The 27500-nt window shown below is 43.1% G+C and overlaps 1 protein-coding gene across 1 annotated transcript in view; it reads left to right on the top strand.

Annotated features, from left to right (window-relative positions):
- The window catches only part of LOC143019023 (fibrocystin-L-like), a 118531-nt gene that overhangs the window by 60595 nt on the left and 30436 nt on the right, over positions 1 to 27500 (top strand). Inside the window, exons 30-52 of the mRNA XM_076174725.1 lie at positions 151 to 276; positions 1035 to 1189; positions 3839 to 4773; positions 6052 to 6181; positions 7261 to 7378; positions 7673 to 7819; positions 8289 to 8466; positions 10193 to 10343; positions 12136 to 12295; positions 12646 to 12827; positions 13321 to 13487; positions 14287 to 14525; positions 15954 to 16108; positions 16952 to 17236; positions 17995 to 18167; positions 18676 to 18905; positions 20449 to 20681; positions 20908 to 21057; positions 23182 to 23403; positions 23925 to 24022; positions 24347 to 24453; positions 25357 to 25444; positions 26810 to 26991. Of these exons, the coding sequence (XP_076030840.1) occupies positions 151 to 276; positions 1035 to 1189; positions 3839 to 4773; positions 6052 to 6181; positions 7261 to 7378; positions 7673 to 7819; positions 8289 to 8466; positions 10193 to 10343; positions 12136 to 12295; positions 12646 to 12827; positions 13321 to 13487; positions 14287 to 14525; positions 15954 to 16108; positions 16952 to 17236; positions 17995 to 18167; positions 18676 to 18905; positions 20449 to 20681; positions 20908 to 21057; positions 23182 to 23403; positions 23925 to 24022; positions 24347 to 24453; positions 25357 to 25444; positions 26810 to 26991 (4611 nt within the window). The remainder of the gene's footprint in view (positions 1 to 150; positions 277 to 1034; positions 1190 to 3838; positions 4774 to 6051; positions 6182 to 7260; positions 7379 to 7672; positions 7820 to 8288; positions 8467 to 10192; positions 10344 to 12135; positions 12296 to 12645; positions 12828 to 13320; positions 13488 to 14286; positions 14526 to 15953; positions 16109 to 16951; positions 17237 to 17994; positions 18168 to 18675; positions 18906 to 20448; positions 20682 to 20907; positions 21058 to 23181; positions 23404 to 23924; positions 24023 to 24346; positions 24454 to 25356; positions 25445 to 26809; positions 26992 to 27500) is intronic.

A 27500-nucleotide genomic window follows, 5' to 3' on the forward strand; every position in this document is an offset into this window, starting at 1 on the left:
GAATGTAATAGCTTTAAAATGTGTTCTGTGCTATCTGTATCATAATGGCTTTCTTATTTTTTTATTTATCTATTTTTTATTTATTCATTTGTTTATATTTATTTGTTTATTTATTTATCTTTTTTTTTTTTTTTTTTTTTTTTTTTTTTTGGGGCACTGCAACCATAGACGTCCCTGATTATGAGTCGCAAGGAAGGATCTCCATCGCCCCAGTCATCACCTCCTTCAGCCCCACCCAAGGTTCCTTGGCCGGGGGTACTCTGATCACCATCACAGGTGAGAAAAAATAAAAATCCTCTAGTTGTACCAATAGCTTCTGACCATTATAGTGGTACCTAAGCTCCTATGTAACGCTGAACAACTGATAGAAAGTACAGAAAATAATCATTTCTTTTCCTTGATATGAACTCCAAATAACTACTCATTTCCTTACCCTGTCGAGTTTTTAAATTTCTGTTATAGTTATAGAATGATTGCTTTTCTAATGAGTGAAACAAAATTTTCCTATCTTATGAACAAAGTGGAGAAATATAATATTTTCTGAAGGAGGTGAGGAATTTACGTGTCGCTGGTGCCTGTGTGGAGCAGGAGTCTGCAGAACGACCAACTGTACCGAGCTTATTGGAATAGGTTATAAACGAATGTGAGACCAGCATGCTACCGATGACTCCACCAGGCCGTGAAGCTTTGATGATATGGTTTAACGTCACAGATTCCCAGAGCTGGGCGCGGTCATCGGTGCGTTCCTAGGTGCATTCCTCGGTGTCCTGGACAAAGTCATGCTAGTCGGGACACCGAGGAACGCACATAGGAATGCACCAAGGAACGCGCCCAGCTCTACAAGTTTCCCCCTCACGTGAGGCTGGGACGGTGCCCCTTACAGAGGACTTTGTATCGTGGAATTTAATAAACCATGCCCTTGGTTCAACTTCATCGGTGGCAGTGTTCGAGCCACCATCCCCTTGACCTTCGCCGTAAGTAACGACGCTCTAACTCACTCGGCCAGCGAGTCTTATCCTTTTTTACTCCTTCAGGAAGCGGTCTTGTCTCGGCCGACGGTGTTGCCAGAGTGATGCTTGGGTCTTCTCCCTGTAATGTCCTAAATGTCTCGGACTCCGAAATTACCTGCGTCAGTTCTCCAGCCACCGAAGGCGACGTCAACCTTGTGGTCGCCATCTCGGCCTTCCTGGTAAGTTGCAAGGGTAAAGTCAAAGTATCTGCTTTAAGGTGGTGGCATACTAGGTAGTTCGGTCGCCATCTCGTCCTTCCTGGTAAGTTCCAAGGGTAAAGCCAAAGTATTTGTCTCAAGGTGGTGGCATACTAGGTAGTTCGGTTGCCATCTCGTCCTTCCTGGTAAGTCCCAAGGGTAAAGTCAAAGTATCTGCTTTAAGGTGGTGGCATACAAGGTAGTTCGGTCACCATCTCGTCCTTCCTGGTAAGTTTCAAGGGTAAAGTCAAAGTATTTGCCTTAAGGTGGTGGCATGCTAGGTGGTTCGGTCGCCATCTCGTTCTTCCTGGTAAGTTTCAAGGGTAAAGTCATAGTATCTGCTTTAAGGTGGTGGCATACTAGGTAGTTCGGTCGCCATCTCGTCCTTCCTGATAAGTTGCAAGGGCGCACTAGTCATTTCTCGCTAGCATGTTACTTGTTCTTCCTGCTCTGAGTACTGTAGCGGTTTTGGTGAGTTCGTTTCCTTTATTGTAAGGTACGAGTGAACTGATTTTACATGCTACGGAGACCGATATATATATACTGCGTGGGCAAGTTACCCGTGGTGCGTAATTAGGTAATTGCACTGGGTTAGGTCGGGTCAAGCAGGGTCGCGCTGGCAGAGAAGCGTCAGGTCGTGGCCATCAGTCACGTTACCTGCCATGTGACTTGTCGCCGCTGTACAGTACAAACGACTTCGGTTACAATATTCTAGATTTCCGTAAGAACTTCTCAACAATGTGTTTAACTTTCACAAAGGTTTAACTTCTCTTAGTTCGTCATTCAGCTTCTCACTCTATGACGTAAGATTGATTTGACATTTGGAAATTTGAAAAAAAAAACAGAAGATCGTAAGCGAAGTCGTTTCTACACAAACGAAGAAGCAAAAGCACGTAGCTTGCCTGCGTAGCTGGCCGCCACCTTTAATCCCTTCAATATGAGGACGTCCCCGAATTTGGCTAAATTTTTCTAGCTTAAATCGAGATAAAATTCGTAAAGGACTTCACCGTAGCTTATCATCAGTCAAACTAAAACGAATACGTTTATTTCATTTGTCAAGCTAAAATGTAGTAACTTGAGGTATTACCCTGCCAGCATAATTTAGTGGCCCAACATTGGCCCTAGGTTGGCTATATTGGTAGGAAATGGGCCAATATTTGCCCAATATTGGGCCGTTAGTTCATGCTGGAAGGTTTGTTATTTACCCACTAGTATATGTATTACCCTGCCAGCATAATTTAGTGGCCCAACATTGGCCCTAGGTTGGCTATATTGGTAGGAAATGGGCCAATATTTGCCCAATATTGGGCCGTTAGTTCATGCTGGAAGGTTTGTTATTTACCCACTAGTATATGTATTACCCTGCCAGCATAATTTAGTGGCCCAACATTGGCCCTAGGTTGGCTATATTGGTAGGAAATGGGCCAATATTTGCCCAATATTGGGCCGTTAGTTCATGCTGGGAGGTTTGTTATTTACCCACTAGTACATGTATTACCCTGCCAGCATAATTTAGTGGCCCAACATTGGCCCTAGGTTGGCTATATTGGTAGGAAATGGGTCAATATTTGCCCAATATTGGGCCGCTAGTTTATGCTGGGAGGTTTGCTATTTATGCCACTTGTATATGCGGTACATTTTCCAAACAAATTCTGTCTCTACAGAACATTTCTTTCATGTAAAGCCATTATCACACTCGGCTATTTTTCCTCCCGGAGCAAATTTGTGGCCTTCAGTTTTCGGGAAGGAATTTGATATGTTGGAGGGAAAAAATTTATCCAGCAGATTGCTAAGAAAAGGAAAGTGTTTGCCACAGTGATTTTATGGCGGAAAAAGTACTAGAGTTGGACGGTACCGCCGATTAAGTGGAGGTTGGAGAAAAAATTGCCCAGTGTGATAAGGCTTTATGCAACATAGTCCTTTTTGAAGCTCGAGATATGGTTTACTTTTACAAAAGTAACAAGTTCATTATTAATCATAATAACAATATTCCGACGTCATAGATTAAATATGTACAGCGCAGTAGCTCAGTGGACACCGTCTTGAACTCATGAACAGGCGGTCTTGAGTTCAAGTACCGGGAACTGCTACGGGCCTGCTGCGTTGGTCCCCGACAACTTTAGCCAGGCGGGGAGGTGACCCAACATCGGACTTAAAAAAAAAAAAAAAAAAAAAAAAAAAAAAAAAATGCTTGTCGCAACTGACAGGATTTTGCCCTACCAGGATTTCCTCACTTCTCAGTGAGTGGAAGTGTGATGGTGAATTATGGTGATCAAGTCTGAATTCTTTTAATGCTCAAATTCAGAAGGGTTAATGTAGCATATCAATAATGGTATTAACACAGTGACGTGGTTTAGGTTTTTTGTACCAGCGCTTTTATTCAGCTGATCGGCGAACTTGTAATGAAACGGATTCTTGATCTTTCAAGACCCAGTCTAGTTTGAATCCATCCTGCTGGTAAATGACATTTTTTAGCATTAATCGGGATAAAAGTTTACAACATGTCGCTTTGAAGAGGATGATATAATCAGCCAACCCCGAGTGTCCAAATTTTACAAATGTGTCTCAGCCGATGTTGAGTGTTAATCTCGCATTAGTTTTGCACTAATTCTGAATGAATATCGCCCACAGATCCCTCCAATTAGTGAACTCTCCAGCCAGATCTTCACGTATAGCAGTTCCGCCACTCCCACAGTGACCGACATCAATGCAAGCGGATCCACGATCACCATCAGTGGAGCTTCCTTTGGCAGCAGTGAATCCGCCGTCAAAGTGACGTTGGTAATGGATGCCTCCCGAAAGAAGAGGAGCAGTGAGGTCGAAGGCCTTGAGTCGAGGAAGATTGAGGAACCTGTGTCAGAATCCCACAAGACAGTTCACCAAAAGGATGTCATCGCCGAGGACATGGACGCCGAAGGTCCGCGCAGTTTACACAAGCCCAAGATCCGAACCGGGCTCTTCGATGATCTCCGAAAGAAGAACAGCTTCTGGGGCGATTTTACGGGAACCTTCGCCAGCTCCTTCCTCGACACCGTTGCCCAGGGCGTGTGGCGTCAAGGAGGTTCGAAGCCTCGAGATATGGTCACTCTTCAGGACGACGTCATAACTCCATCCCGTAGAGTCCGTGAAACCTCAGAACCAGTGACGTATACCTGTGTCGTCTCTAGCGTCACGGACAGTGCCGTTGTCTGCGACGTGTCAGAGATTCCTGCTGGATCGTACGGAATCAGGGTCAATGTGGAAGGATCTGGCGATGCTTCCATCACAAGCGGAGGCGAATCGATAGTCTTGTCACCCACGGTGACCGCCATTTCTCCTGTCGAGGGCAGCATTCACGGAGGAACTCGCCTGACGATCACAGGGTCAGGCTTTGATCTGGACGCAACCGTCACCGTCGGAGAAAATATCTGCGTAGTGGTCAACATTGAACCCAACACCATCACGTGCATGACCCAAGCCAACGCTGCCGGGACTGTGAGCGTAGTTGTGACCTCTGGGGGAACCACCTCAACTGGTTTAGACTTCACCTACAGCTTGGACAGGACACCGCAAATAGATTCTGTCTCGTAAGTGGGAGGTTTTCATTTTGACTTTGCAGTTAAACAAAAAGTTTTATGTTCACGGCGAATGGGAACATTCGACCATCGTTCTAAGAACATAAGAACATAAGAATGAAGCAGAATGCAAGAGACCATGAGGCCTACACTAGGCAGTTCCATGTCCATTACCACCTGTCATCCCCATTCATAAAGTTGTCTAACCGTTTCTTAAAACAACCGATAGTTTCAGCTCTCACTACACGGTTACTAAGTCTATTCCATTCATTGACCACCCTATTAGTAAACCAATTCTTGCCTATTTCCTTCTTAAATCTAAATTTGTCCAGTTTAATTCCATTACTACGAGTCCTGACCTGTTGTTTTAATATGATGACCTTGTTTGCGTCTCTCTGGTCGCGATCTCGGAGAGGATACAGGGTCTGCTGCCACTTACAGTACCTCTGAGGCAACAGGTAATTGGAAGTGGCGGAAGTCCACCTGCTCAAAAATGGAATTAAAAACATTTATCCATTTATCTAATCTATATACTAATAGGCTTTTTCACCATTATAAGGAAAATAGCCAGCCAAGGTGTGCTCTTACCTCCGCTCATTCCGTTCCTATCCTTCATACATTTTCCTTTATCTTAGCTACTTTGCGGATGAGGGGTTGGGTCATCTCTGTCACCTGGCCACTCTCCGGGTCAGAAGCAATGCAGCAAGGTACAGCACATTCACAGCAGGGCCCGGCGCTCTATTCAAAAGGCGACCCATCCGCCAAGTCCCCTCATGGGACGATAGAAAAGACAAGGAGAAATCCCTTCGTCCCGCGTCAATTTATATTCTATTTACAACTATTCTCCACTCACACTTGCCCTCTTCCATCCCTATTCAACTGAAATATCCTTTTATTCGAAGCCTCTTTCACTCTATCCATCGACTTGTAAACTGACCATATGATGTGCACTCAGGTTCTGATATACGTCGATCATTTAAAGTTTAACATAAATATATATTTTATTCATATAGGACAATAAAACAAGATATTACAAATCTGACTGTACGCAGTGACATTCCATTGGACGAATGTGTCTATAGTCTATTCATTTTAACCTGGCAGAGATTTATAGAGAACAAAAATAGATGAACTGAGCTTTGAGAATTAGATACAAAACGCTTGTAAAGAAAGCCTCGTCCAATTAGCAGTAAAAGGAGAAAATAAATACATAACTTTGTTTGGTTAAGTTGGAGGGGTTTTGTGCCTCTATCTTCTGTGCCCCTAAACAAGGATATTGCTTCCTTCCAGTCCCAACACTGATATATTGGCCGAGGACACCTTGACGCTTTCTGGCTCTGGACTGGATGGCATAGAAGTCTTCATTGATGACGTCACATGCTCTACTACCAGTTCTTCTGACACGTCTGTGACATGCTCTGTGAGTCTGTGTTCTTTTCAGGATCTGTGTTCATTGTGTGCGTTGGTGGGGTAATCAAAAGCGTGCTGGTTTCTTATATGCTCCGTCATGGGTTCGAATCCCGCTCTCATATCCAATTCCCAGCAATGAATGTTACTCCCCCAACAGCTTAAGTGCATACGGCAAAGGTGACTACTTCGACCGCAGCTATTCAGCGCCTCCTGGCATAAGCTCTTCACCTTCTGTCTTCTTTTCGCTGTAATCACAAGACTAGACTTGGCCCAATTAAGCCTAGAGTAATAAATTTCTTCCTGCTAGCAGCAGACAATTTCACTCGGGTTAGAAGGATCTCCAGAACTGAATATATTCCAGTTATGAGTATCGTCATCAACTCTTTCATTACCAAGGGACACTGGCCTTATTCTAGATAACACTAGACATTTTGAGTACACTCTCAACGTATTCGGAAGTGTATGGGTCTCGCACTCGCTTAGTTGCGGATTCGATTCCTGAGCACCTGTCCAGTTTCCAGCAGTGACTGTTACTGTCTCAACAGTCCAAGCGCATAGTGCAAAGGGGATTACTTTGGAAGCAGGTATAGTAATCCTCCTCAAACAATTATTCTATCTCGTGTAATCCAAAAGCAGAACTTATAAAGTATATCTCCCAGATGATCGGGGAGATAGAGATTCAACCAGTTAGCCTAGAGGCCAGTCCCCTTAATTCAACAAAATTGGCTAGCGTTAGCCTGACCTATATCTAGCGTGCGTCATTAACTTGAATGACTATTTTTTTCTTTTTAATATTCAACTGTTTCCTATGGGAAATTGGAGGTGCCTGCATGTGCTTACGCTGATTTTCAAAAGCTGGAGAATCTTTCCTTCCTGAAAAAGTGTCCGGTTTCCCTCACGCCCACTGAGAGTGCAGATCGGTGGTCTGACACTCCGTTTCTTGAATCGGGGTTGAGATCTCAGCTAATGATATTTGTATTCAATCAGTGGCTATTACCAGCTTTCTGGATAGTGTAGGATATGGATAATGAAGATATGGTTTACTCTAACAATGTGTAAGTTCCTTTACATTGTGCATGATATTTGCAGGCACCCGAACTCACCGGCGGCTCGCACAACGTTGTGGGACGTGATAACACTTACGGTGACTCCAATGCTGTGGCCGTGACCTATGCCATCACTGTTGACGATATTTCACCCAATACAGGTTAGTGCCAAAGAACAATGCCTGAAGAAATCAGTCCCAAGGATGACTTCTAGGAGTCTTCGTGGTATATTTCGCTTCGAATTCATCTAGGTGGACCTAGTTTGAGCCCCAACAATGACCACTTATTCTCCTGATTGTCCGAATACATGTAGTGTTCACACAATGTTACGGCTTCAGCTTCTTGACATAAGCTCATCAAACATTTCTATATATTCTTATGTGGAACTGCATCGCCTCTGTTATGATTAAAATGTAACCAATTCTAAGTTAATAATAGTTCACTGCAATCACCAGGTGGATCCGGAGGCGTAGAGGCCACCATCTCCGGCAAAGGGTTCGACCTAGACGGAACTTTGAATGCCACCATTTGCGATGTCCCCTGCGAAGTCATCAGAGGCTCGTACTCGTCAATCACGTGCATCGTCCCAGCCACGACCTTGGGTAGGTAACACTTGAATCGAAGTAAGGGTGCCACTTGAGTGAGCGTTTTCTGCTTACGAGTAGGATGAACATCACTGGTGCCGTGACCTGTTCAAAATAAGAGTCTACGTGGTGCACAACTCCAGAGTGTTTTCCTCCAGAATTTCGGTTATACCTACCTCAGATATAATGATAGTTGAAAAATATCCATCATACATTAGTGTGGTAGTTACAATAAGCAAACTAAGGATATATATTTTTTCTCTCTCTGTGTCCTTTAGACTATATTCTCCTAGTCTGAGGAAGGTATCATCGAACATTTGAAGAATAAAAATCCTTGACTCACTCTGAACTTCTGTTACACTCAAACCATAACCTGGGGGTTTTGAAGATGAACATTTTAAAAATACTTTCCATAGAATATGAAATACTTAGCTTTTTATAAATAAATTGAGCTGTTTGTCTAATTTTTTTGTTCTACGAATTCCAGAAGGCTCCACCACCCAGGTCTGCGACCTCGTGGTGACCCTCGCCGATGGCACCACCACAACTCTTTCGAACGCTTTCACCTACGACGACAGCCTCACTCCCAGAGTGAGTTCAATCTCCCCAACCCGTGGAGGAACAGCGGGAGGGACCAGGCTAACCATTACAGGCACAGGTTTTGCGTGAGTATTTGTAGGTTGGTTTCAAATGGCAACTACCGACAGAACGGTCAGAATAGGCACCAAGTGAGGGTGGAACCTTTACTCAAATGTACAACGTTTTGCCTGTTGAAACTTTTTCAAGTACACAGACGCAGAATACAACCTCTAAGATATTTATACATATCGGTATGGAAGAGGAAGGGACAATAAGGATGCCCCGCCCTTGTGTCTTTTACTTATCCATTACGAGATTTACATATAACTTTGAGGTTTTACCCTAAGTCTGTGTACAAGTGAAACTTTATGCATTTGATAAAGGCTCCCTCCTCACACGGTGTCTACCATGACCAATAGTTGTAGGTATTCGTCATTGGTTCTATATATGGATACGTATGTACAGTTACCGACAAAAGTCAATACCCCAGGCACTATATCGGGGTTGCGCGTCCGTACATGACTGAATAATGCACAGCAAATAATTACACCACCGTATTTGACCTATTTCTAGAAGCCAACTAAAACTGAAAATTATGCAATGTGGCATGTAATTAACTTAACACATGTTTATTCCCACTATCACAATTTATCTTTTGTGAACCATTACACCAGCCGGCACGTCCCGCTGCAGCTTACCTTTCTGTTCGGACGTGCAACTCCAATATAACGGTGGCTGCAGCGAGCCTGGAGTACTTACTTTGGTCGGTGATTGTACCAAGGACGTAATAACCCATATAAGTTGAGTGATCTAGTCAAGCCACGTTTCATCCAAAGCAGAGTCTAACAGGCGAGATAAATTGATCCCACGGCTTCACCATACGTACTGTGATACTGACTGTATAAGTTGCATTGAATCAGCATTTTAAGGGCTTTGATGGCACTCGCATTCGTTTAGTTATGGGTTTGAATGCCGCTCGCATCTCCAGTTACCAGCAAAGACTGTTACCTGTCCCAACAGTTCAAATGCACTTCGCCGAGAGCAAGGATGGAATTAGGTAAACTCCAATTCTCTCGGAACTTGTTTATTGGAAATACAGTGCGAGTATAGGCGACCTAAGCCGTTGTCTTGGCTGTGGAACATAATGCTTTATGCAAGAATGACATATATTACAATCAGGAGCACTGTGAATAATTTGGTTAACGTATTACAATTTAGATTTTATAGAATAATACTACTAACATTTATAGATATTTATATTTAGATATGTGGGACTTAATAGTTTTAGTAATTTTATATTTCCATAATGCATGTTCCAGCGGGGTGACATAATTAATAGATGAAAATTACAGCGCTTCCTGGCGAAGACTCATCACCACCAGCTAATGACACCCCTACTGACCATTGTTACATAGTATTGATTTATGTTCGGAGACTTACCGTCATTAACAGAAAAATGTAGAGTCACTTTTTTAAGTTTCAGTATTTTTCTTTTCTATTGTCTCATAAATCTTACCTTTAATGCCTAGAGGACTCTTTTGTTATTCTTAAGGAGACAAGAATACCACAACAAAGTTCTCCAGTGAGTTGCAAAAGGCCACTAAATGGGTGGATGAAGGTGACCAGTAATAACCCATTCAGCGTTTTTTTTTTTTTTTTTAAGTCATTTGGAAGTTTATAAATATGACGGGATAGCAACTTGCTTTTTGGTAGCTGATTGTGTAACTACCAGTGGATGGCTTAGCTTAGACTAACCTTTTTTCATGTTTAGAAATGTGGATACTGAAAACCTGTCTCCCGTTCAACCTCCAGGCCCTCAGGTAATGTTGTTAGCATCGGTGGGTCAGCATGTGTTGTGAAATCAGAAAACGAGGCGGAGATCGTGTGCGTGACGGAGGACCACTCAGGTCCTGGAACTTTCCCCGTCCACGTGGAAGTGCCAGATAAGGGAATCGCCTTGACGGTAAGATGACTAAAAGCTTCCGTTTATGTATATATATATATATATATATATATGTATATATATATATATGTATATATATATATATATGTATATATATATATATATATATATATATATATATATATTAATTTCTTTATGAGCAAAGGCCTCCAGGCTCGGGTTCAGGAGTTTTATTCTTTTTTTTTTTTTTTTTTTTTTTTTTTTTTTTTTTTTTTCTTTTTTCTTTTTTTTTTTTTTTTTTTCCCGAGATCAGGAATGAATACTAACTCTTTAAAAACAGAACCTCCAGAGCCGGATAGTATGCTATGTGGAAGATCTTAATTTCTCTAAAAGCAGAAGGCTCTCAGACTCCAGGAGAAGATCTGTCTTTAAGAACAGAAACTTACAGGCCGAGGTCAGGAATGATCATAAGATCTTTAAGAGCAGAACTTCAAGAGTTAAGTTGAAAGAAAGTCCACAAATATTCCTCTTCTTCAGTTAACTAGGAGTTCCAAACGTCCAGCGAGGAAATAATTACCAAAAGACGTGACGCAAAGGGATATATATATATATGTATGTGTGTGTATGTATATATATATATATATATATATATATACATACACATATATATATATATATGTATGTGTGTGTATGTATATATATATATGTACACTGTATATATAAAAGGATTGGTGAGTTTGAGCTTGGGATGGTGGGAAGAGTGTCGGGAATGACGAGAAAGTAAGAAAAAGAAGAGGCGGATCTGCTGGTATGTGTTGATATAAGAAAATCCATGCTGTAGTGGAGCGAAACGTCTTTGAAAATATATGTGTATTTGGTGTTTAACACTTATTTAATGATTTAATGAGCCCAGGATCAACCACAAGGCTACCGGCTATTGCCCCTTGCCCAGACTGCCTGAAAATATAGGATAAGTGTAACGATCTAGGCCACAGCTAGGCCTCTCCTGGCGTAAGCATCTCGCTACTCAAATACACTTAGAGTGCATGTAATTGGCAGTTTCCAATAACTCATTACATAGATAAAAATATAACACAAAATTATTCTGAAATGACCTCAGCGGTGGTGGTGTTTGGGGGACACTTCCGTAAGGGTGATTGGCTGTACAATACCGACTACCGATACGTGGTGACATCACGGTAATTGGGACAACTGATTGGCCGAGAGTGGTGACGCCACGGCAACGGAGACGAGTGATTGGCTGAGAACGCTGATGTCACGGCAACGGAGACGATTGATTGGCTGCGAGCGAATGGCAGAGCGCGAAGCGCCCGCACGCGAGGCGAGCAGCGCCGCAGGCCAAGCGCCCATGGCGAAGCCTTGGCGGCGAAGCCGGCGCTTGTTTATAGAAAAAAAGACACGATGTGAGGACGAAGCCTTTATAAGTACGACGTTTTGCTTGTTACAGTTATTCAAGTACATAGACGCATTACACATATCTGAGAATGAATAGAAAGATCCGGGGAAAGAGAATGAGGTCATTGTAGCCCATGAAGGGTTAAGGAGGAGAAGGAGCAAATGTCTGTGTGCAGGTCATTTGTTCACCGCCGATGAACAAATGTGATAAGGTAAGAAATAAGGTGAGGAGGCATTTGTCCACTAATGACGGACAAAATCATAAGGTGTGGAGGGCAGCTGGGGATAGTTTTCAAATATATTGTTGGCACCTGATTCCTTTGTTTTCCTCTCAAGATTTCGTCCATTATTAGTGGACAAACCCTCCCTTCATCTTATTTCTTTGTACACTCAGGTTACTTACAATTTTCTGTATTTGGTTTGTTTTCTTCCTAAGGATACGAGCGATGACTTCTTCTACATCGATCGTTGGTCTTCCAAGTACACGTGGGGTGGGAAACCTCCGCCCATCAAGGGTGAATACGTTCATATCGACGAAGGGCAGACCATTCTCATCGACAAATCCACTCCCGTTCTCAAGATGCTTCTCATAACAGGTAAGTTCAAACATATATTGTCAATACGAAAAAAAAAAAAAAATCCTCAAGTTTTGTTACCGAAGAAAGTCTTGTCACTTAAGGTGTCTAAAATTATGCTTCTGCCGTGAATTTAAGTAATGAATGTAATTTTAATTTTCTATCACATTTGCAAGTGGTGTAGTCTTCTGGTATATAATAAGTCTACCCAAAAGGTCAAAATGCGTCTCCAGGTGATCATATGGTCTTCGAAAGAAACACATGCTTTACACCAGCGAACGCCAAGCGATACTATTTAGCTTCATGATACCTTTTTGATAATGGAGGATAAACAAAAATTCATATGCTGAGCCTCTCCCCTTTATTTTCAGGAGGCCACGTGATCTTTGACAGAGAAGCTTCTGAAGAACTGATTCTCCGGTCGGAGTACATCCTCATCTTGGGCGGAGGTTCTTTGTCCATTGGATCCGAGGAGGAACCTTTCCTAGGTGAAGCAGTTATCGAGTTGCACGGCACTCCAAGATCTATTGAACTCCCAATGTACGGAGCTAAGGTGAGTCAGAAGTTCTTGAGTACTGAAGCTCTTAAACTTTGGTTACAGGGATATACAACTACCCGTTACGCAATGTAACACGTTCGTATCTACGAAAGGGCATGAGGTCACTAAATAACTCCGTCAATGTCTGCACAGAATTGTGATGTTGTCTGTCTTGCCAGAAATACCATGGAGCCCCAAATTCTTCTATTTGTATAATAAAGACAAGCTATGACGTTAAATGTTCTGTCCTAGCTTTATCTATACAGTGCTATGCAGCAATATTCAGTCCTCACTGCTCCTGATGATACACCCACCAGATTTCATTATGACAAACGGCAGGTGTTTTTGTCCACCCAAGACAGCGTCACCATTATAAAGATCATATAATCCATTCAGCACTTTGTTGTATCTTACGAATTCTATTCTAGCTAGGGGATGTGGCTATAGTATAGAGGCTACATTATTCTCATTGAAAGAAATATCATACATAATCTAACTCCCTACTTAGGTCTTGGCCGTCCGTAACGGTACCCTGGATCTCCACGGAAAGCCGATAGAAGTTACATGGACTCATCTGGCTACCACTGCTGCTGCCGGTTCTTCAGTTATCGAACTTAAGCAACCGGTTACCTGGAGTGCCGGTGACCAGATAGTCATTGCCACCACCGAACACAGGTAAGGACGTGAAGACCTGTAATACAAATCGAAGTGTTAGGACTCAAGTACATACATCATCCGCCATCACCAATGGAATCAGTGCACTGGTGGCGTACTCGGAAATGTGCTGGTCCCGCATTTAGTTAATTGAAGGTTCGAATCCTGTACTTCTCTCCGATTCCCAGCAGTGACTGTTACCTGCCCTAACAGTCCAAGCGCATAAGTCAGAGGTGACGACTTCGGCCTCAGTTGCGCGCCTCGTTACGTAGGCTCCTCACCCATCAATGGAGATCATACGCTGGAGGAGGGGGAAGCCATTCCACTCGCACTCTGATGCTCTACGGTTTCCCTGAGTAATTCCTCATGCAGCCATTCTCCTAATTCCAAACAGCTCTTGATTTGCTTCAGCCATGAGTTCTGTAAACGTAATTTTTTGTCACTACCGAGGGCTATCTCATATGGAGATAACTCTGTGAAAGGAATCAATATCGGAGAAATTTCCCTCGTGCATCGCGCCTCATAAATTATGCTCCTCACCACCATAAGGAATCTTCTCTGAATAACGCCTTAGAGGTTTATTAAGCTTAAAAGAAATTTTGGTCTGTAGAGTTCTCACCTTTCTCATCAGACGCAAGGTAGCCTATACCTGTCATTGTCCGTCCTCTACAAATCTTCACCAAAGGTCTCTGTCCCGGAAGACCTCATCCCTAATTATTGTTTGAAATTTTCTTCCTCTGATGATAGCCGGAATAATAAATATTATCTGATATTTGGTGACAGAGTTCATTCGGTTTCAACTTTGTTTTCATTTCTCCAGATTCTTTAAGAACGAGAACGAAGAAAGAACCGTCGCCTCCGTGTCTGATGACGGTCTACAAGTGACTCTGACGGAACCCCTCGAGTTCGAGCACATCTCCATCGAACAGACCCTCGGAGGCCGAACCATCGAGACCCGAGCTGAAGTGGGTCTCCTAACGAGAAACGTAAAAGTCCGGGGATCAATCAACACGGACTTCGTGGAGGACATCCCGGAGTGTGGTTTCGACTGGCACCCAGGTTCGTAGTCATCAAGAGTGTCTTATTTTAACTTGCTATACCTTGCAAAGATCTCGGTGAACACATCTCAGCTACAGAAGCTGCCACTGCTTCCTCCCTGGCTGTGTTGTCTCCAGTGAAGTGGTAGATGACGTACCAGGTTGTTGTAGTGAGGCCATGTGTTACTATAGGATGGTGTGGAAGGTGTGTCTTCAGTTTTATGTAGGAGGACATCCAGCTATCTCTTGAATACTTCCACTGTCCAGGATGTGGTGATCTTCAGGTAGCCAGGGAGACTTTACAGCATAGATTAGCATTTTCATCCAGGGCCAATATTTCCAAACAAGTTCACCTCTAAAGTTTTATTTTTGGTATAGTAAGGCCGTGCGATAGTCCACCGGATCCCATTTTGAGCTCCTTAGCAGGTGACCGTGAGTTCGATTCTCGGGACCCGTTGTAAGCTTGTTGCGTTGGTTACCTGCAGTCCTGGCCAGGTGGGGAGGCGATACAATGTCGGAAAAACGGCTTGCCGCCACTGAGAGGGATTTGTCCTGCCAGGGATTTCTCACTTTCCACTGCGTGGGAGTGGGATGGTGGTGAAATTTGTTAGAGCCGATAGAATAAATATTCTTACAGTTTATTCCAAATAGATTATCATAGTGGAAATATACTTCATTGAATTACAATCTGGGAGTAGTACTAATTTCTGAAAATTAAATGCGATTGTGCGATTCTTCAACCTTAAGACCCATTTAGTGGGCACTGTTTCCTTGTTAATTTAGGCCAACGTCTATGAAACTCCCTTTGGGTGGATCCAGGTAATCACTTTAAACTAAGAGCAAACTGAAACGTAGGGGACACAGGCGACGCAACACAGAGCAAAGACAGACTACCTGTTGTTGAATTGAAGTATAGTTTGAACTTCTCACTTGAAATGCTGAGGTAGTGCATCTAGAAGCATTTCAAGTGAAACAGAAATTCAAACTGTACTTCAATTCAACAATAGGAAGTCTGCCTTGCTCTTTCCTGTGTCGCCTGTGTCGCCTGCGTCTCGGTTTCAGCTTTGGCTTACAGTGTTAGTCGTATATTTCAGTGCCCATCATCGATTAGCTTGAGTTTGTTGACGCTATCAGTACGTATTAGATTTAATGACACTGTTGATTTAGCTGGTATTCACACTATCACAACTTTGGTTTGACAGTCCCAACGACTTTGTTGATAATAAACTTCAAATCATAGAAACATTTTTATCATAAATGGCCAAGACTATTATACTAATGGCGTAATAGGAAGTGTTGGTATCTCCAATTCCCAGCAGTGACTGTTACCTGCCCCAACATCGAAGTGCATAGGGCAAAGGTGATGACAGCTTTGGATGCGGCTACGCTCCTCCTGGCTTAGGTTTCTCACCTCACCTCACTTTTTTTTTTTTTTTTTTTCTTTCACTAGATCAGTTCGAAGTCCAGTCTTGTTTCAACGGTAAGTTCGGTGATGACACCACCAGCAGCCAGTTTGGTGCCACCGTCATGATATTCGGCAAGTACCCCGACCAGGACCTAGTGGCAGGCCGCATCAGCTACGTTGAAGTCACTGAGGCAGGACAAGTGAGTCAAAAGAAAAGGAGGGAGAAAGATAGAGAGAGAGAGAGAGAGAGAGAGAGAGAGAGAGAGAGAGAGAGAGAGAGAGATAGAGAGAGTAGTGTTTTCTCGCCTGTATTTAGTAGGACAATGATGATAGGAGTAATTGTTTGATGTTAGCTCTCCGTATATGAAATCATGGGAGGAAATTAGTAGAGGCTGATAGAGGTGAGGGTGCTGATCAAGTTTGAGGACGAGAGGTGGGGAGATTCAATTCTTCGACATCTCACAGGACCACCTCGTGCATCCCCCATCGTTGGTCTCAGATTACAATAATCATAAAGTGCTTGCTTTACTAAGAATAGACAAAGGGTAATCGATAAAGCCGGAATGGTTTCTCAGATTGGTGCTCTCGATCGAATCTGCTAACCTTATCCCCTTGAGAATGCCTCCTATATTGAAGAAAATCGTCTGTTATTAGCCAGAATGAAAATTTGAAAGGTGACATTCAGGGGCTTTGAGGGTTGTGACCGTTGCCAACATTCTAGACGTAGCGGTTCCTTTTTAACTAAGTAAAATAATCTATGTTAGCAAGAAAAATATCTTAAAGATGAATCAAAGATCTTAAAAGTACTCTGAAAATGTCAACATCGCAATAAATATATAAAAAGAAAAACAGATATCCATATTATCAGTGGCAGATCTTTAAAGAGTATCATGTATTCTTCATTATTTGAGACCTATGAAATTGTAAGCTTTATGGAAACTAGACCCTCATTCTCTTCACTGAATCTGTGACCAATTAGATTACTATAAGTTGTTGCTCATTAATCTGTGACCAGTTTAATGACTTTATGTTGTTCTTGACAGGCCTTCCAGTTGGGTCGCTACCCACTCCATTTCCACTTGGTGGGCAACGTAAACACTTCGTACATCCGCGGATGTGCTGTCCACCGCACCTACAACCGTGCCGTGACCATCCACGCCGCCAATTACCTGACGGTGGAGCGCAACGTCGTCTACAACAATATGGGACACGCCATCTTCACAGAGGACGGTGTCGAACAGTTTAATATCATCCAGTACAACTTGGCAATCTTCACCCGAACCTCGTCCTCGCTACTTAATGTTGACGTCACCCCATCCTCCTACTGGGTATGAACCAGCTAAAGTCGATTAAACCTGATCATGTTTAAGTGGCCCCCACCCCTTGCCTATCTATGATCAACAACCATTTCTTCAAAAAACAAAATGAGGGTTTATAAACTATGATTTTCTTCTACTGAAGGTGTCTTCAGATTATTTGACAACATTGCATCATCCCTAAAGTTCATTCATGCTGACTCCTTCCCTTTCACCTTCTCGAGCTTGTAATTGAACATGATTTAAAACAATTTAATTAATTCAATTTGGTCACTTTTGAAAACCCTGACCTTTTTTTCCAATTTTGATTACCTTGTCTTCAAGTAGATGATGGAATACAGGGAACTGAGTAAAGTCTACCTTTACTGAGGGCAACTCCTCAAACTGGTGGTAGGTGGGACCGCTATAATAGTTATACCTCCACTTTCAATTTCCTTCCTACCAGAAAATTATCTGACAGTCTCCTGCTTTCTCCCCCTAATACATCTACTTCCAGAATTCCTCCCATCCTCCTTTTGAATACCACTACATAGTTCATGAACACCCCCTTGACCATCCTCCCTTCAACCAAATTCTGTTTACATTTACTAAAAGTATCTTCACGACTCAGCACAACGGCGCGTAACCCTCAGACATTCTGTAATTTCGGAAGATACGGAATGGCGATTTGCCGTCAGTCCTAAGTCCCGTCTTCCTGCAAGTCAAGAAACTTTGTATTCTTGGAGTCTGATGTCTACTAACTTTGACTCTATATTGCATGCTTATCATAGGTGGTGAACCCCAACAACATTGTTCGCCACAATGCTGCGGCAGGAGGAACTCATTTCGGGTATTGGTACCGACTAGAACGGCACCCCTCGGGACCTTCAGCCACTACTTCCTACTGCCCTAACAGTGCACCCATGGGAGAATTTACCAATAACACCGCTCATTCTATGGGCAGGTAAGGAGCAAGCGAGACATTGCAGCCATTTATTTGTTTTCAATCCCCTTATATAATCACACACACACACACACACACACACACACACACACACACACACACACACACACACACACACACACACACATATATATATATATATATATATATATATATATATATATATATGTATATATACATATATGTATATGGAATTAAATCACAAAACTACGACTTGATATGATAATTTGCTGATTACCACTAAGGAAAACAAGAAACATGAAAGTCCCAAGCGCTTTGGTGTATTTCACATATTCAAGGGAGATACTAACTGCGTTGGGTTGGGTCAAGCCAGCTATTCAGCGTCACGTCGCTTTCTCCAGGTTCGCCCCACGTGGTCAATACAATACACACCCTTATTTGGTTTCGGGTTGTGTGTCCATGTTGTCTGTACACTGGTTTCAGGTCACTGAAACTCAAGACAACTAATGATGTTGTAATAGATACAGATTTTGCACAAATCTTTCAGATACGGGCTCTGGGTCTTCTCGATGGACGGCTATTACCCCAGGACAGGTCCTTGCTGGGGCTCTGGCCTCGTGGCGAAGTGGCACAACTTTACCGTCTGGAAAACAGATCGTGGAGCGGAGGTCGTCATCGGCGGTGCTCTTCAGTTCCATAACTTTGTTACTCTCGATAACGAGAACGCAGGCGTAGAGATGGTTGAGGTGAAAGGCAACTTCGGGTCAGAAGGACCTGGTAAGCGCTTCTGGGTTGTATGGATGACTATACAAATGGCGAAGTACTCTTCCCAAAGTTTCGGGGACTAAAGACGGGTCCACACTTGTTGCATTTCCACGTATCGTATCATCTTTGCGTACCACCTAGTGATACGATACGGTGCAATAGGGTATTGTACCCACTTGTTGTGTATCCGTATACAGCAGGCGGATACGCAACAAGTGGGTACAATAATCTGTTGCACCGTATCGTATCACTAGGTGGTACGCAAAGATGATACGATACGTGGAAATGCAACAAGTGTGGACCCGGCTTAAGACTCATCACATGGAACGTCAAAGGGAATTTGTGACCAGCAGGGATGTTGTTAGTTATGGGACTGTACCAAAATTTATAACGATTTCGATTCGAGTACCGATACTGTTCCAATCTTCCGATTCCGATATCTGCGATGATTATAATTCATGGTTATTTTCAGGCAGGATACCGACAAGGGGAGGGGGTGGGGTGGGGTGGGGGGTGAGTCAATTCCCCGGGGTGGCACGTTTTTTTTTTGTTTTTGTTTTTTTTTGGGGGGGGGGCGGCACTTTTGATGAAAAGAAGGTGGAGCAAATTCCTCCTAACGTACTTTTAATCCACGATTTATTCATCATGAGTTGTGTGTATGAATGATGTGTGTAATAAACGTTGTTTTGTGGATGAATGTTACGTGTGAATCATGCTAGTGACCATCAGATGTGGAAGGTGGTGGTAGTGGTGGTGGTGTGTGTGTGGTGGGGGGGGCACATTTCGACTCGCCACGGGGTGGGAGTTACCCATGTCGGGGCCCTGTTTTCAGGCTCTGCAGTTAGTTTAGGAAACAAATCCTCTATGAAAAACTACATTTACTAATAACCCATCGATCGGAATTGGAAGTTTGGAGTAGTATTGGGACTCGCATCAGAATATTTTTATTTTTTCGTATTGTCCCATAATTATTTGTTTTTGCACAGAAATAGAATTTAGTTGACCGTTGATGTATACTCTACAAATATCCATGTTATTTTGACCTATACTAGCGCACGGGTAGCGTTCTCGGAAACGTGTTAGTTTCGCCTCTTACTCGCAAGTTCGAGTCCTGCAATCTTCTGATTCCCAATGACTTACCTGCACCCTGCAGTCTAAGCACATAGGGCACAGGTAACAACTTCGTAGGCGTGTGGATGCGGCCGAAGCAATCACATTTGTCCACTTAAACTCTTGGGGCAATTAACAACAGTCTTTGCTGGGAATCGGAAAGAGGTGCGGGTTTCGAACCCACAACTAAGTGAATGCGAGACCCTTCCCGTGAGGCCACCGATGTCCTGGTGAAGAGCCAGGAGGATATCGAAAGCGTGCTGGTTTCGTATACGCTTAGTCGTGGGTTCGAGTCCCGCACTCCTCTCCGATTCCCAGTAGTGACTCCTTCCTGCTCACCCAACATTCCAAGCGCATAATAGGACAAAGGTGATGGTTTCTGCTGCAGTTACTCAGCGCCTTCTGGTGTAGACTCCTCACCTTCTTCTTCTTCTTCTCCCATCAGGCCTCTTTAACTCCCACATCGTCGGGTACTCGGCGCTGTCTCCTGAGGGCTGCGGTGCTGGAAGCGGCGTCATTACGCCGAAGAAGACGATCTTCAGTATGAGCAACGTCACCTTTGTGAACTTCGACAACGGCTCCTGCGCGGCGATCTCAGGGTGTTCCCAATGCAAACCGTTTAACGGCGGTTACCGCGTCCTGTCTGAAGGGCTGAACTTCATCAACGCTGATCAAAAGGTGGGCGAAAGCTGCGCCAGTTCAAACAGTGGAATGTTCTTTGTTTTATATATTTTCTTGTTCTTTTTCCGTGAAATCACTTATTTCTCATATAAAGTTTACAGCTCTGTGGATTTGTGCATGTTTGGTACATGATAATCATGTTGTGACGTTAATCCATATCATCATCATAGTCATATGTTTACTTATTCATCTACTCATCTATTCATCTATTTTTCCTTCTCAGATCAAGTTTAAATGGGAACATGAAACTATCCACATCGACGCCGACGGTTCTTTGAGTGGCACTCCAGAGAACGTCATCGTTCCCCACATGGGCCTCCTGCCTCCCTCAAGTTGTACCTTCAACGTTACTGAGTTCTCCGTCAACCCTGAGGTGAGCCTTAAGCCCTAGCCAGACGAGCGGGTTGGCCGCCGCGGGTGCAAAGCGGGTCAGCCGCCGCGGAACCGCTTTATATTGATTCCTATGTATAAACCTCTCGTCTGACATAGCCAGGCGGGCTGGCCGCGGCGGTTTCAAGTGGGGAAATGCGTCTCACCCGCCGCGGTCAGGCGGGTAGACCGCCCGTGTGACATCAGCCTTAAGCCCCAGTCACACCAAGCTTGCGACCAGTTTCCGACCACCTTCGACCGAAAATCAAGCGATCGGTCGGCGACACAAAACCTATGCAAGGAATTGAAATGGAAAAAGTTAATGTGGTTGATAGGATGGAAATCTATGTACTGGTGACTATTCAGTGTGTGTTGTAATATCTATCTATCTATCTGTCTGTCTTATTATCGACTACCAGCGACTTCCAAAGACTACTTGCAACTGGTCGGCGACCACCTGGTCGCCGGTGGTCGGAAACAGGTCGTAAGCTTAGTGTCACTGAGCCCTTAGTGCTGTGGTCAAGAAGGTCAGGATCTTAAGCGGCCCATACACGATCAATTATATTGCGCAATTTCATTGCCAATACTCTGAATTGACAATTAAATTGACCGTGTATGGGAGATGTATCGCCCATACACGGTCAATTTAATTGTCAATTCAGAGTATTGACAATGAAATTGCGCAATATAATTGATCGTGTATGGGCCGCTTTACACAAGGAGGCGCTGATTAGCTGCGGCCGAAGCCGTCACCTTTGCCCTATGATGCGCTTTGGGGACTGTTGGGGTAGGGGGGGGACAACCGTCACTGCTGGGAATCGGAGAGAAGTGCGGGATTCGAACCCATAACTGAGTGAATGCGAGACCAGCATGCTTACGATGACGCTACTAGCGCACAGGCATACAGCGAAGTCATGGAAATAGTCTTGTTTTACTTTATGGTGATGGTGACTACCTTTGACATAATCTAGTCTTGTCATTGCCAGACTATTGACTCACTGGAAAGTAGTTGCTGTCGTGAATTGGTCAAACAATCTCCATGATAATTAATAATGATAATAATGATATAATAATAACAGTAGTAATAATAATGATACTAATATTTCTAATAATAATAATAGTAGTAGTAATAATATTATAATAATAATGATGATGATGGTGATGATGATGATGATGATGATGATGATGATGATGATGATGATGATGATGATGATGATGATGATGATGATGATGATGATGATGATGATGATGATGATGATGATGATGATGATCATCATCATCATCATCATCATCATCATCATCATCATCATCATCATCATGATCATGATCATGATCATGATGATGATCATGATGATGATGATGATGATGATGATGATCATGATCATGATCATGATCATGATGGTGGAGGTGGTGGTGGTGGTGGTGGTGGTGGTGGTGGTGGTGGTGGTGGTGGTGGTGGTGGTGGTGATGATGATGATGATGATGATGATGATGATGATGATGATGATGATGATGATGATGATGATGATGATGATGACAATAATAATAATATTGATAGTAATGAAACGTTAAGGTAGAGAAACCTTTTGCTTTATTACAAAGCTGACACTCCTAATTATCTTCTGCCAGGAAAAAGTGATTGAAGTTTTCCTTTTATATTCATATTCTTCACATTGTATATGCCATGCCTTCCCACCCTAAATCAATGTCACGGCATCCTTGGGACCCATGTCACTCCACGTTGAGAGCCACTGAGTTATCGGATATTACGAATTTGTCACAAAGACTTTAATTCACTAAACGATACCTAATGTCCTCTTGGAAACTGATATGTTATAACACATTTCTAAATGTTCACTATAAACCCACTATCGGAGAAATAATATCGGAAGTACAGGAAAACTGTATATTTCGACTACTATCTGTAGTCCTCTTCAGCAGAATGGTTACAAGAAGTTAGAGTACAGGTATAAATGAGGTAGTGAAGGGTACAGAAAAGGGGATGGGGAAAGTGGGGGGACTCAGGTTACATGCCCTTGATATGGTTGGGTCAAGGAAGGACAGTTGGTGGTATTTTGTCCGACCGCTCTTGACATTAATTTATTGACTGCTATCCTTTTGTTTAAAGGCCCCAGGATCAGTGTGCAGCGCTCCAATCAAATTCCACAGGGTTGCTATCGACGGTCGCTCAATCAGACCCACGTCTCTTCAGGGAATCGATCTTGTGTTGAGAAACGAATATGGAGAGAGCCGAACTCCTTTCAGAAAAAAAAGGATCACTTTCGAAGGATGGATGGGTCTCGTCTTCTCGGGGGAAAACTTCAAAATATCCCTTGAAGGAGCCGAACAGGTAAGACGAAGAAGGTGGAGAGCCCATGCTTGCTGCGGCCGAAGCCGTCACCTTTGGCCCTATCATACGCTTTGGAATTGTTGGGGTAGGTATCAACAGTCACTGCTGGTAATCGGAGGGAAGTGCGGGACTTGAACCCACAACTAAGAGAATGCGAGACCAGTACGCTTGCGATGACGTCAGAAGCGTATCGATGGAGAAGATGACTTCATAGAAGGGAGAAATATTAGGGATAAGAGATATGGGGTAGGGATGTGGAGTATATCAGAAAAGGAAATAAAGAATAAGAAAATAGGAAAAGAACATAAATAAAAAGAGAATGCTAAATATATACGTATTGTGTATGTGTGTGTGTGTGTGTGTGTGTGTGTGTGTGTGTGTGTGTGTGTGTGTGTGTGTGTGTGTGTGTGTGTGTGTGTGTGTGTGTGTGTGTGTGTGTGTGTGTGTGTGTGTGTGCGTAGATATACACACACATATATGAATACGAATATACAGAATAACCTTTTACCATTTTCTTCCAGATAACCAACATAAGTTACACCGCAAAATACTCATTTCTTGACCCCGGAGATTATGTCCTGATGACCCACCCATTAATGCAGTCGCCAGATGGATTCAGGTAAGAAAAAGCCTTCAGAGTGAATTGAAAGGACAAACTAAATGTCATATGGTTTACAAATAAGTTTCATATACCTGGGCGTTTATGGAGTCATCGGGGCCATACAGAGCCTTCTGTCCATCAGCTCACTTTACAATCCTTTAGAAAACTTCCCAAACGACGGAAAGGTTCTTCACATGACGAAACTCCCTCCGATAGATTCTCAACTAACATTGAACCCGCCTTTTCTGGAGAAGGTTTCTTTGGTGTAGTACTTAACATGTTTCATCTGCAATAGGCTCTCATTTCATTGTGTCTGAGGGAATGTATGATCTTCATCCACAGCACACTAAGGGGTGTCAATCAGACGGCCCTGTCCGCCCTGCCGAATGCTTCATCATTCCACGGCGACTTCTACTTTGACAATAGCACTAAAGAAATGACCTATATAGGTGAGTAGCCAACCTTTGATACAAACGTCCAGTGTCACCAGTTCCCTCACCTAACCACCCTACCTTTATACATATATTCTTAGTTCTTCTGTGTACCTTGAAGATGTCTGAATAGACGAAAGCGCTCGGTCTATACTCTATTATTTTCCTGTGTGGTTTGCTGCATATTTAGAATCTCGCGTCTATTGAATTTCTGTTGCTTATATATATATACATATATATTTATATATATATATATATATATACAATATATATATATACATATACATATGTATGTATGTATGTATGTATGTATGTATGTATGTATGTATGTATGTATGTATGTATGTATGTATGTATGTTACGTGACTCTCAGGCGTTTTGTAATGTCACTCCTATGTCACAACTCTCTGCAAGAGTCCTAGAGAGCCTTGGAGAGAGACTTTGTGTATAATAAACCCTAGCTATACCGAACCTCATCACACTGATTTTCGGCCATCAACCCTACTCAACCCTAGTGAGGCCTACCGACCATTTGTCTGATATGACGAACAAGGTCGGTTTATGCGGTGCAATGTTCGGTATAGCCGAAGGACTCATGAAAAAATCAAATATTTATCACGTATAGTGTGTACTTTCGGCTATAATGACCAACCCTTCCCTCCCAAATTAGTTCGGTATACCGAGGGTTTTCCTCCTGTTAGATTTCAGACTAAATCTCTACACTTTCGCTGGTGGCGCATCGGTAGCTTGCTGGTCTCTCATATGTTTAGTTGTGGGTTCGAATCCCACACTTCCCTCCAATTCCCAGCAATGATTAACTATCACCTGACCCAACTGTCCAAGTACATAGGACAGAGATGACGGCTTCACACGAAGCTGCTTCCGTCCTTATGTAGACTCCTCACCATATTCTTTTTTCAGCTAAGCGGGAGAGGAGACCTACTCGAAGCGTCTTGTTCGAGGGAAGAAGGACTGGAGATACAAGGGACATTAACTTCGAGGTTTACAGGTAAGTCCACAATACATTGTTTCATGTTCACATAAGAACATAAGAATGGAGGAGACTGCAAGAGACCATAAGGTCTACACTAGGTAGTTTCATGTCCTTTAGCATCTGAGATTCCAATCAAGCTATCTAACTATCTATAGACCAATAGCTTTTCCCCCTTATAAGGGAGGTAGCCAAGTCAGAGTCACGTACTTATTCTCACCCATTTCACTCCCCGACACCATCCCTTCCACTCCTCCCATGTGATTCCTATCGAAATAATTATCTAATCATCTCTTAAAAATAACAGATTGTTTCAGTGCTCACTACATGGTTACTAAGTCTATTCCGTTGTTAACCACTCTGTTGGTAAATCAATTCTTCCCTATTTCCTTCTTAAACCTGAATTTATCCAATTAAACATATTACTACGAATCCTGTCTTGCTTTCTTGATGTGATGAGAGTTTAACCCTTTCTATACTGACGGGCGTGCCACGAATAATTAGATTAAATCGGCTGTTGGAAGACGAATTCATTGAAATAGTCTCATTCGATGCGAAAGGTGTTCCTTGGGGCACTCCGCTCCTACTAAGGGAGTGGCAAGAAAATTGATAGTATAACCTGGTCTCAGGTGCCAGAATAAAAGAAATGTATTCCCCAATATATAAGGAATTGAGTTTGATTAACTGCACAATATTATTCTTGCTCTATGATGTGGCTAATAATCATTATGAATGGAATCGATCCCTAATAGGCGGATGCCATTAAGTATAAAGACTTAATTACTATAAAAACACGAGTAGGCCACAGTAAGTAAAAAAAGATCCATAGTAGCCAGAGCTGATGAAATCTGGTTGAATATTTAAAATCGTTTAGACTTCTAGAGAGCAGCATCCTTAGTCTGTGAGTGGGGGAGGCAAGTAAATGTCTTAGAAGAATGAAATTTTTTATGAGAAACAGATATCTGGGAATGGATCCAAAGAGTATATTACGCGAAGGGGTGTTTGTGCCTACAACAATGTGTGTGTGTGTGTGTGTGTGTGTGTGTGTGTGTGTGTGTGTGTGTGTGTGTGTGTGTGTGTGTGTGTGTGTGTGTGTGTGTGTGTGTGTGTGTGTGTGTGTGTGTGTGTGTGTGTGTGTGTGCGTGTGTGTGCGTGCGTGCGTGTGTATGTCTCATGGCTTTGGCTTCGCGAACGAAGATTTAAGAAGGTTCTCCACGTCGTCGATCGCAGCCACGCTCATGGCTGACCAGACCGATGCGGGAAAGGCAGGTTCGCGAAGAGTGTCTGTAGGAGAATGTAGTGTCCGGTGTGGTGGTGAAGGTGGCACGAGCCTTCCTCCTTTGGCGCTTGCTTTTGAGTGCATCCCTCCTGTTGAACTTTCAGATGCCAGTTTGACGGCTGTGTACCCCCGACGCCTCCCTCGATTCCACTCGAAAGACCCGATCAGACTTTCCAGTGGTCAGACACTGAGACGTGGAAGGAGGTTCCTGTGGGTTCCGGAGGTCACCCTGACGAAGACACCTATGGCCTTCCAGTTGAAGGCGACGATATCATCATTCCTCCAGGTCAGACCACTACACATAGTATAACATATGAAACTAACTATAGTAGTATATTCATCGAGTTAGTAGTGATAAATTGACAGTATACAATTTGGATTGATTTAAGGACTAGACTTGATTGAGTTGATGATGTGCACTATGGATTGAACGACGCTGCTCTTGTAGCGTTGAGGCCTCCAACTCACTGCCACCCTCAGCCCTTGAACATCTCATTACCTTATTTTACCCACAATTACTCTCAACATCCTCCTATCACACACCTTTCCAAACTCCGTCAGCAATTGCCTCAGACCCTCCTCTGACCCAGGAAAAAGTGCAGTGTCATCAGAAAAGAACAACTCCCTCTTCCCTATATTTTTGCTATCTCTAATCCCCTGTCCATGTACACAGTGAACGACCATGGTGACATAACACATCCCTAGCCTAGCCCCACCTTCACCTCAGACCACTCACTCTTACCATCCCCTACCCTAACACAACCTCTACTACTTACGAGTATGTAAAAGGTTTCC

Source organism: Oratosquilla oratoria, chromosome 36 (genome assembly GCF_046742065.1).
Source record: "Oratosquilla oratoria isolate Oo_2021 chromosome 36, ASM4674206v1, whole genome shotgun sequence".
Lineage (NCBI taxonomy): Eukaryota > Metazoa > Arthropoda > Malacostraca > Stomatopoda > Squillidae > Oratosquilla > Oratosquilla oratoria.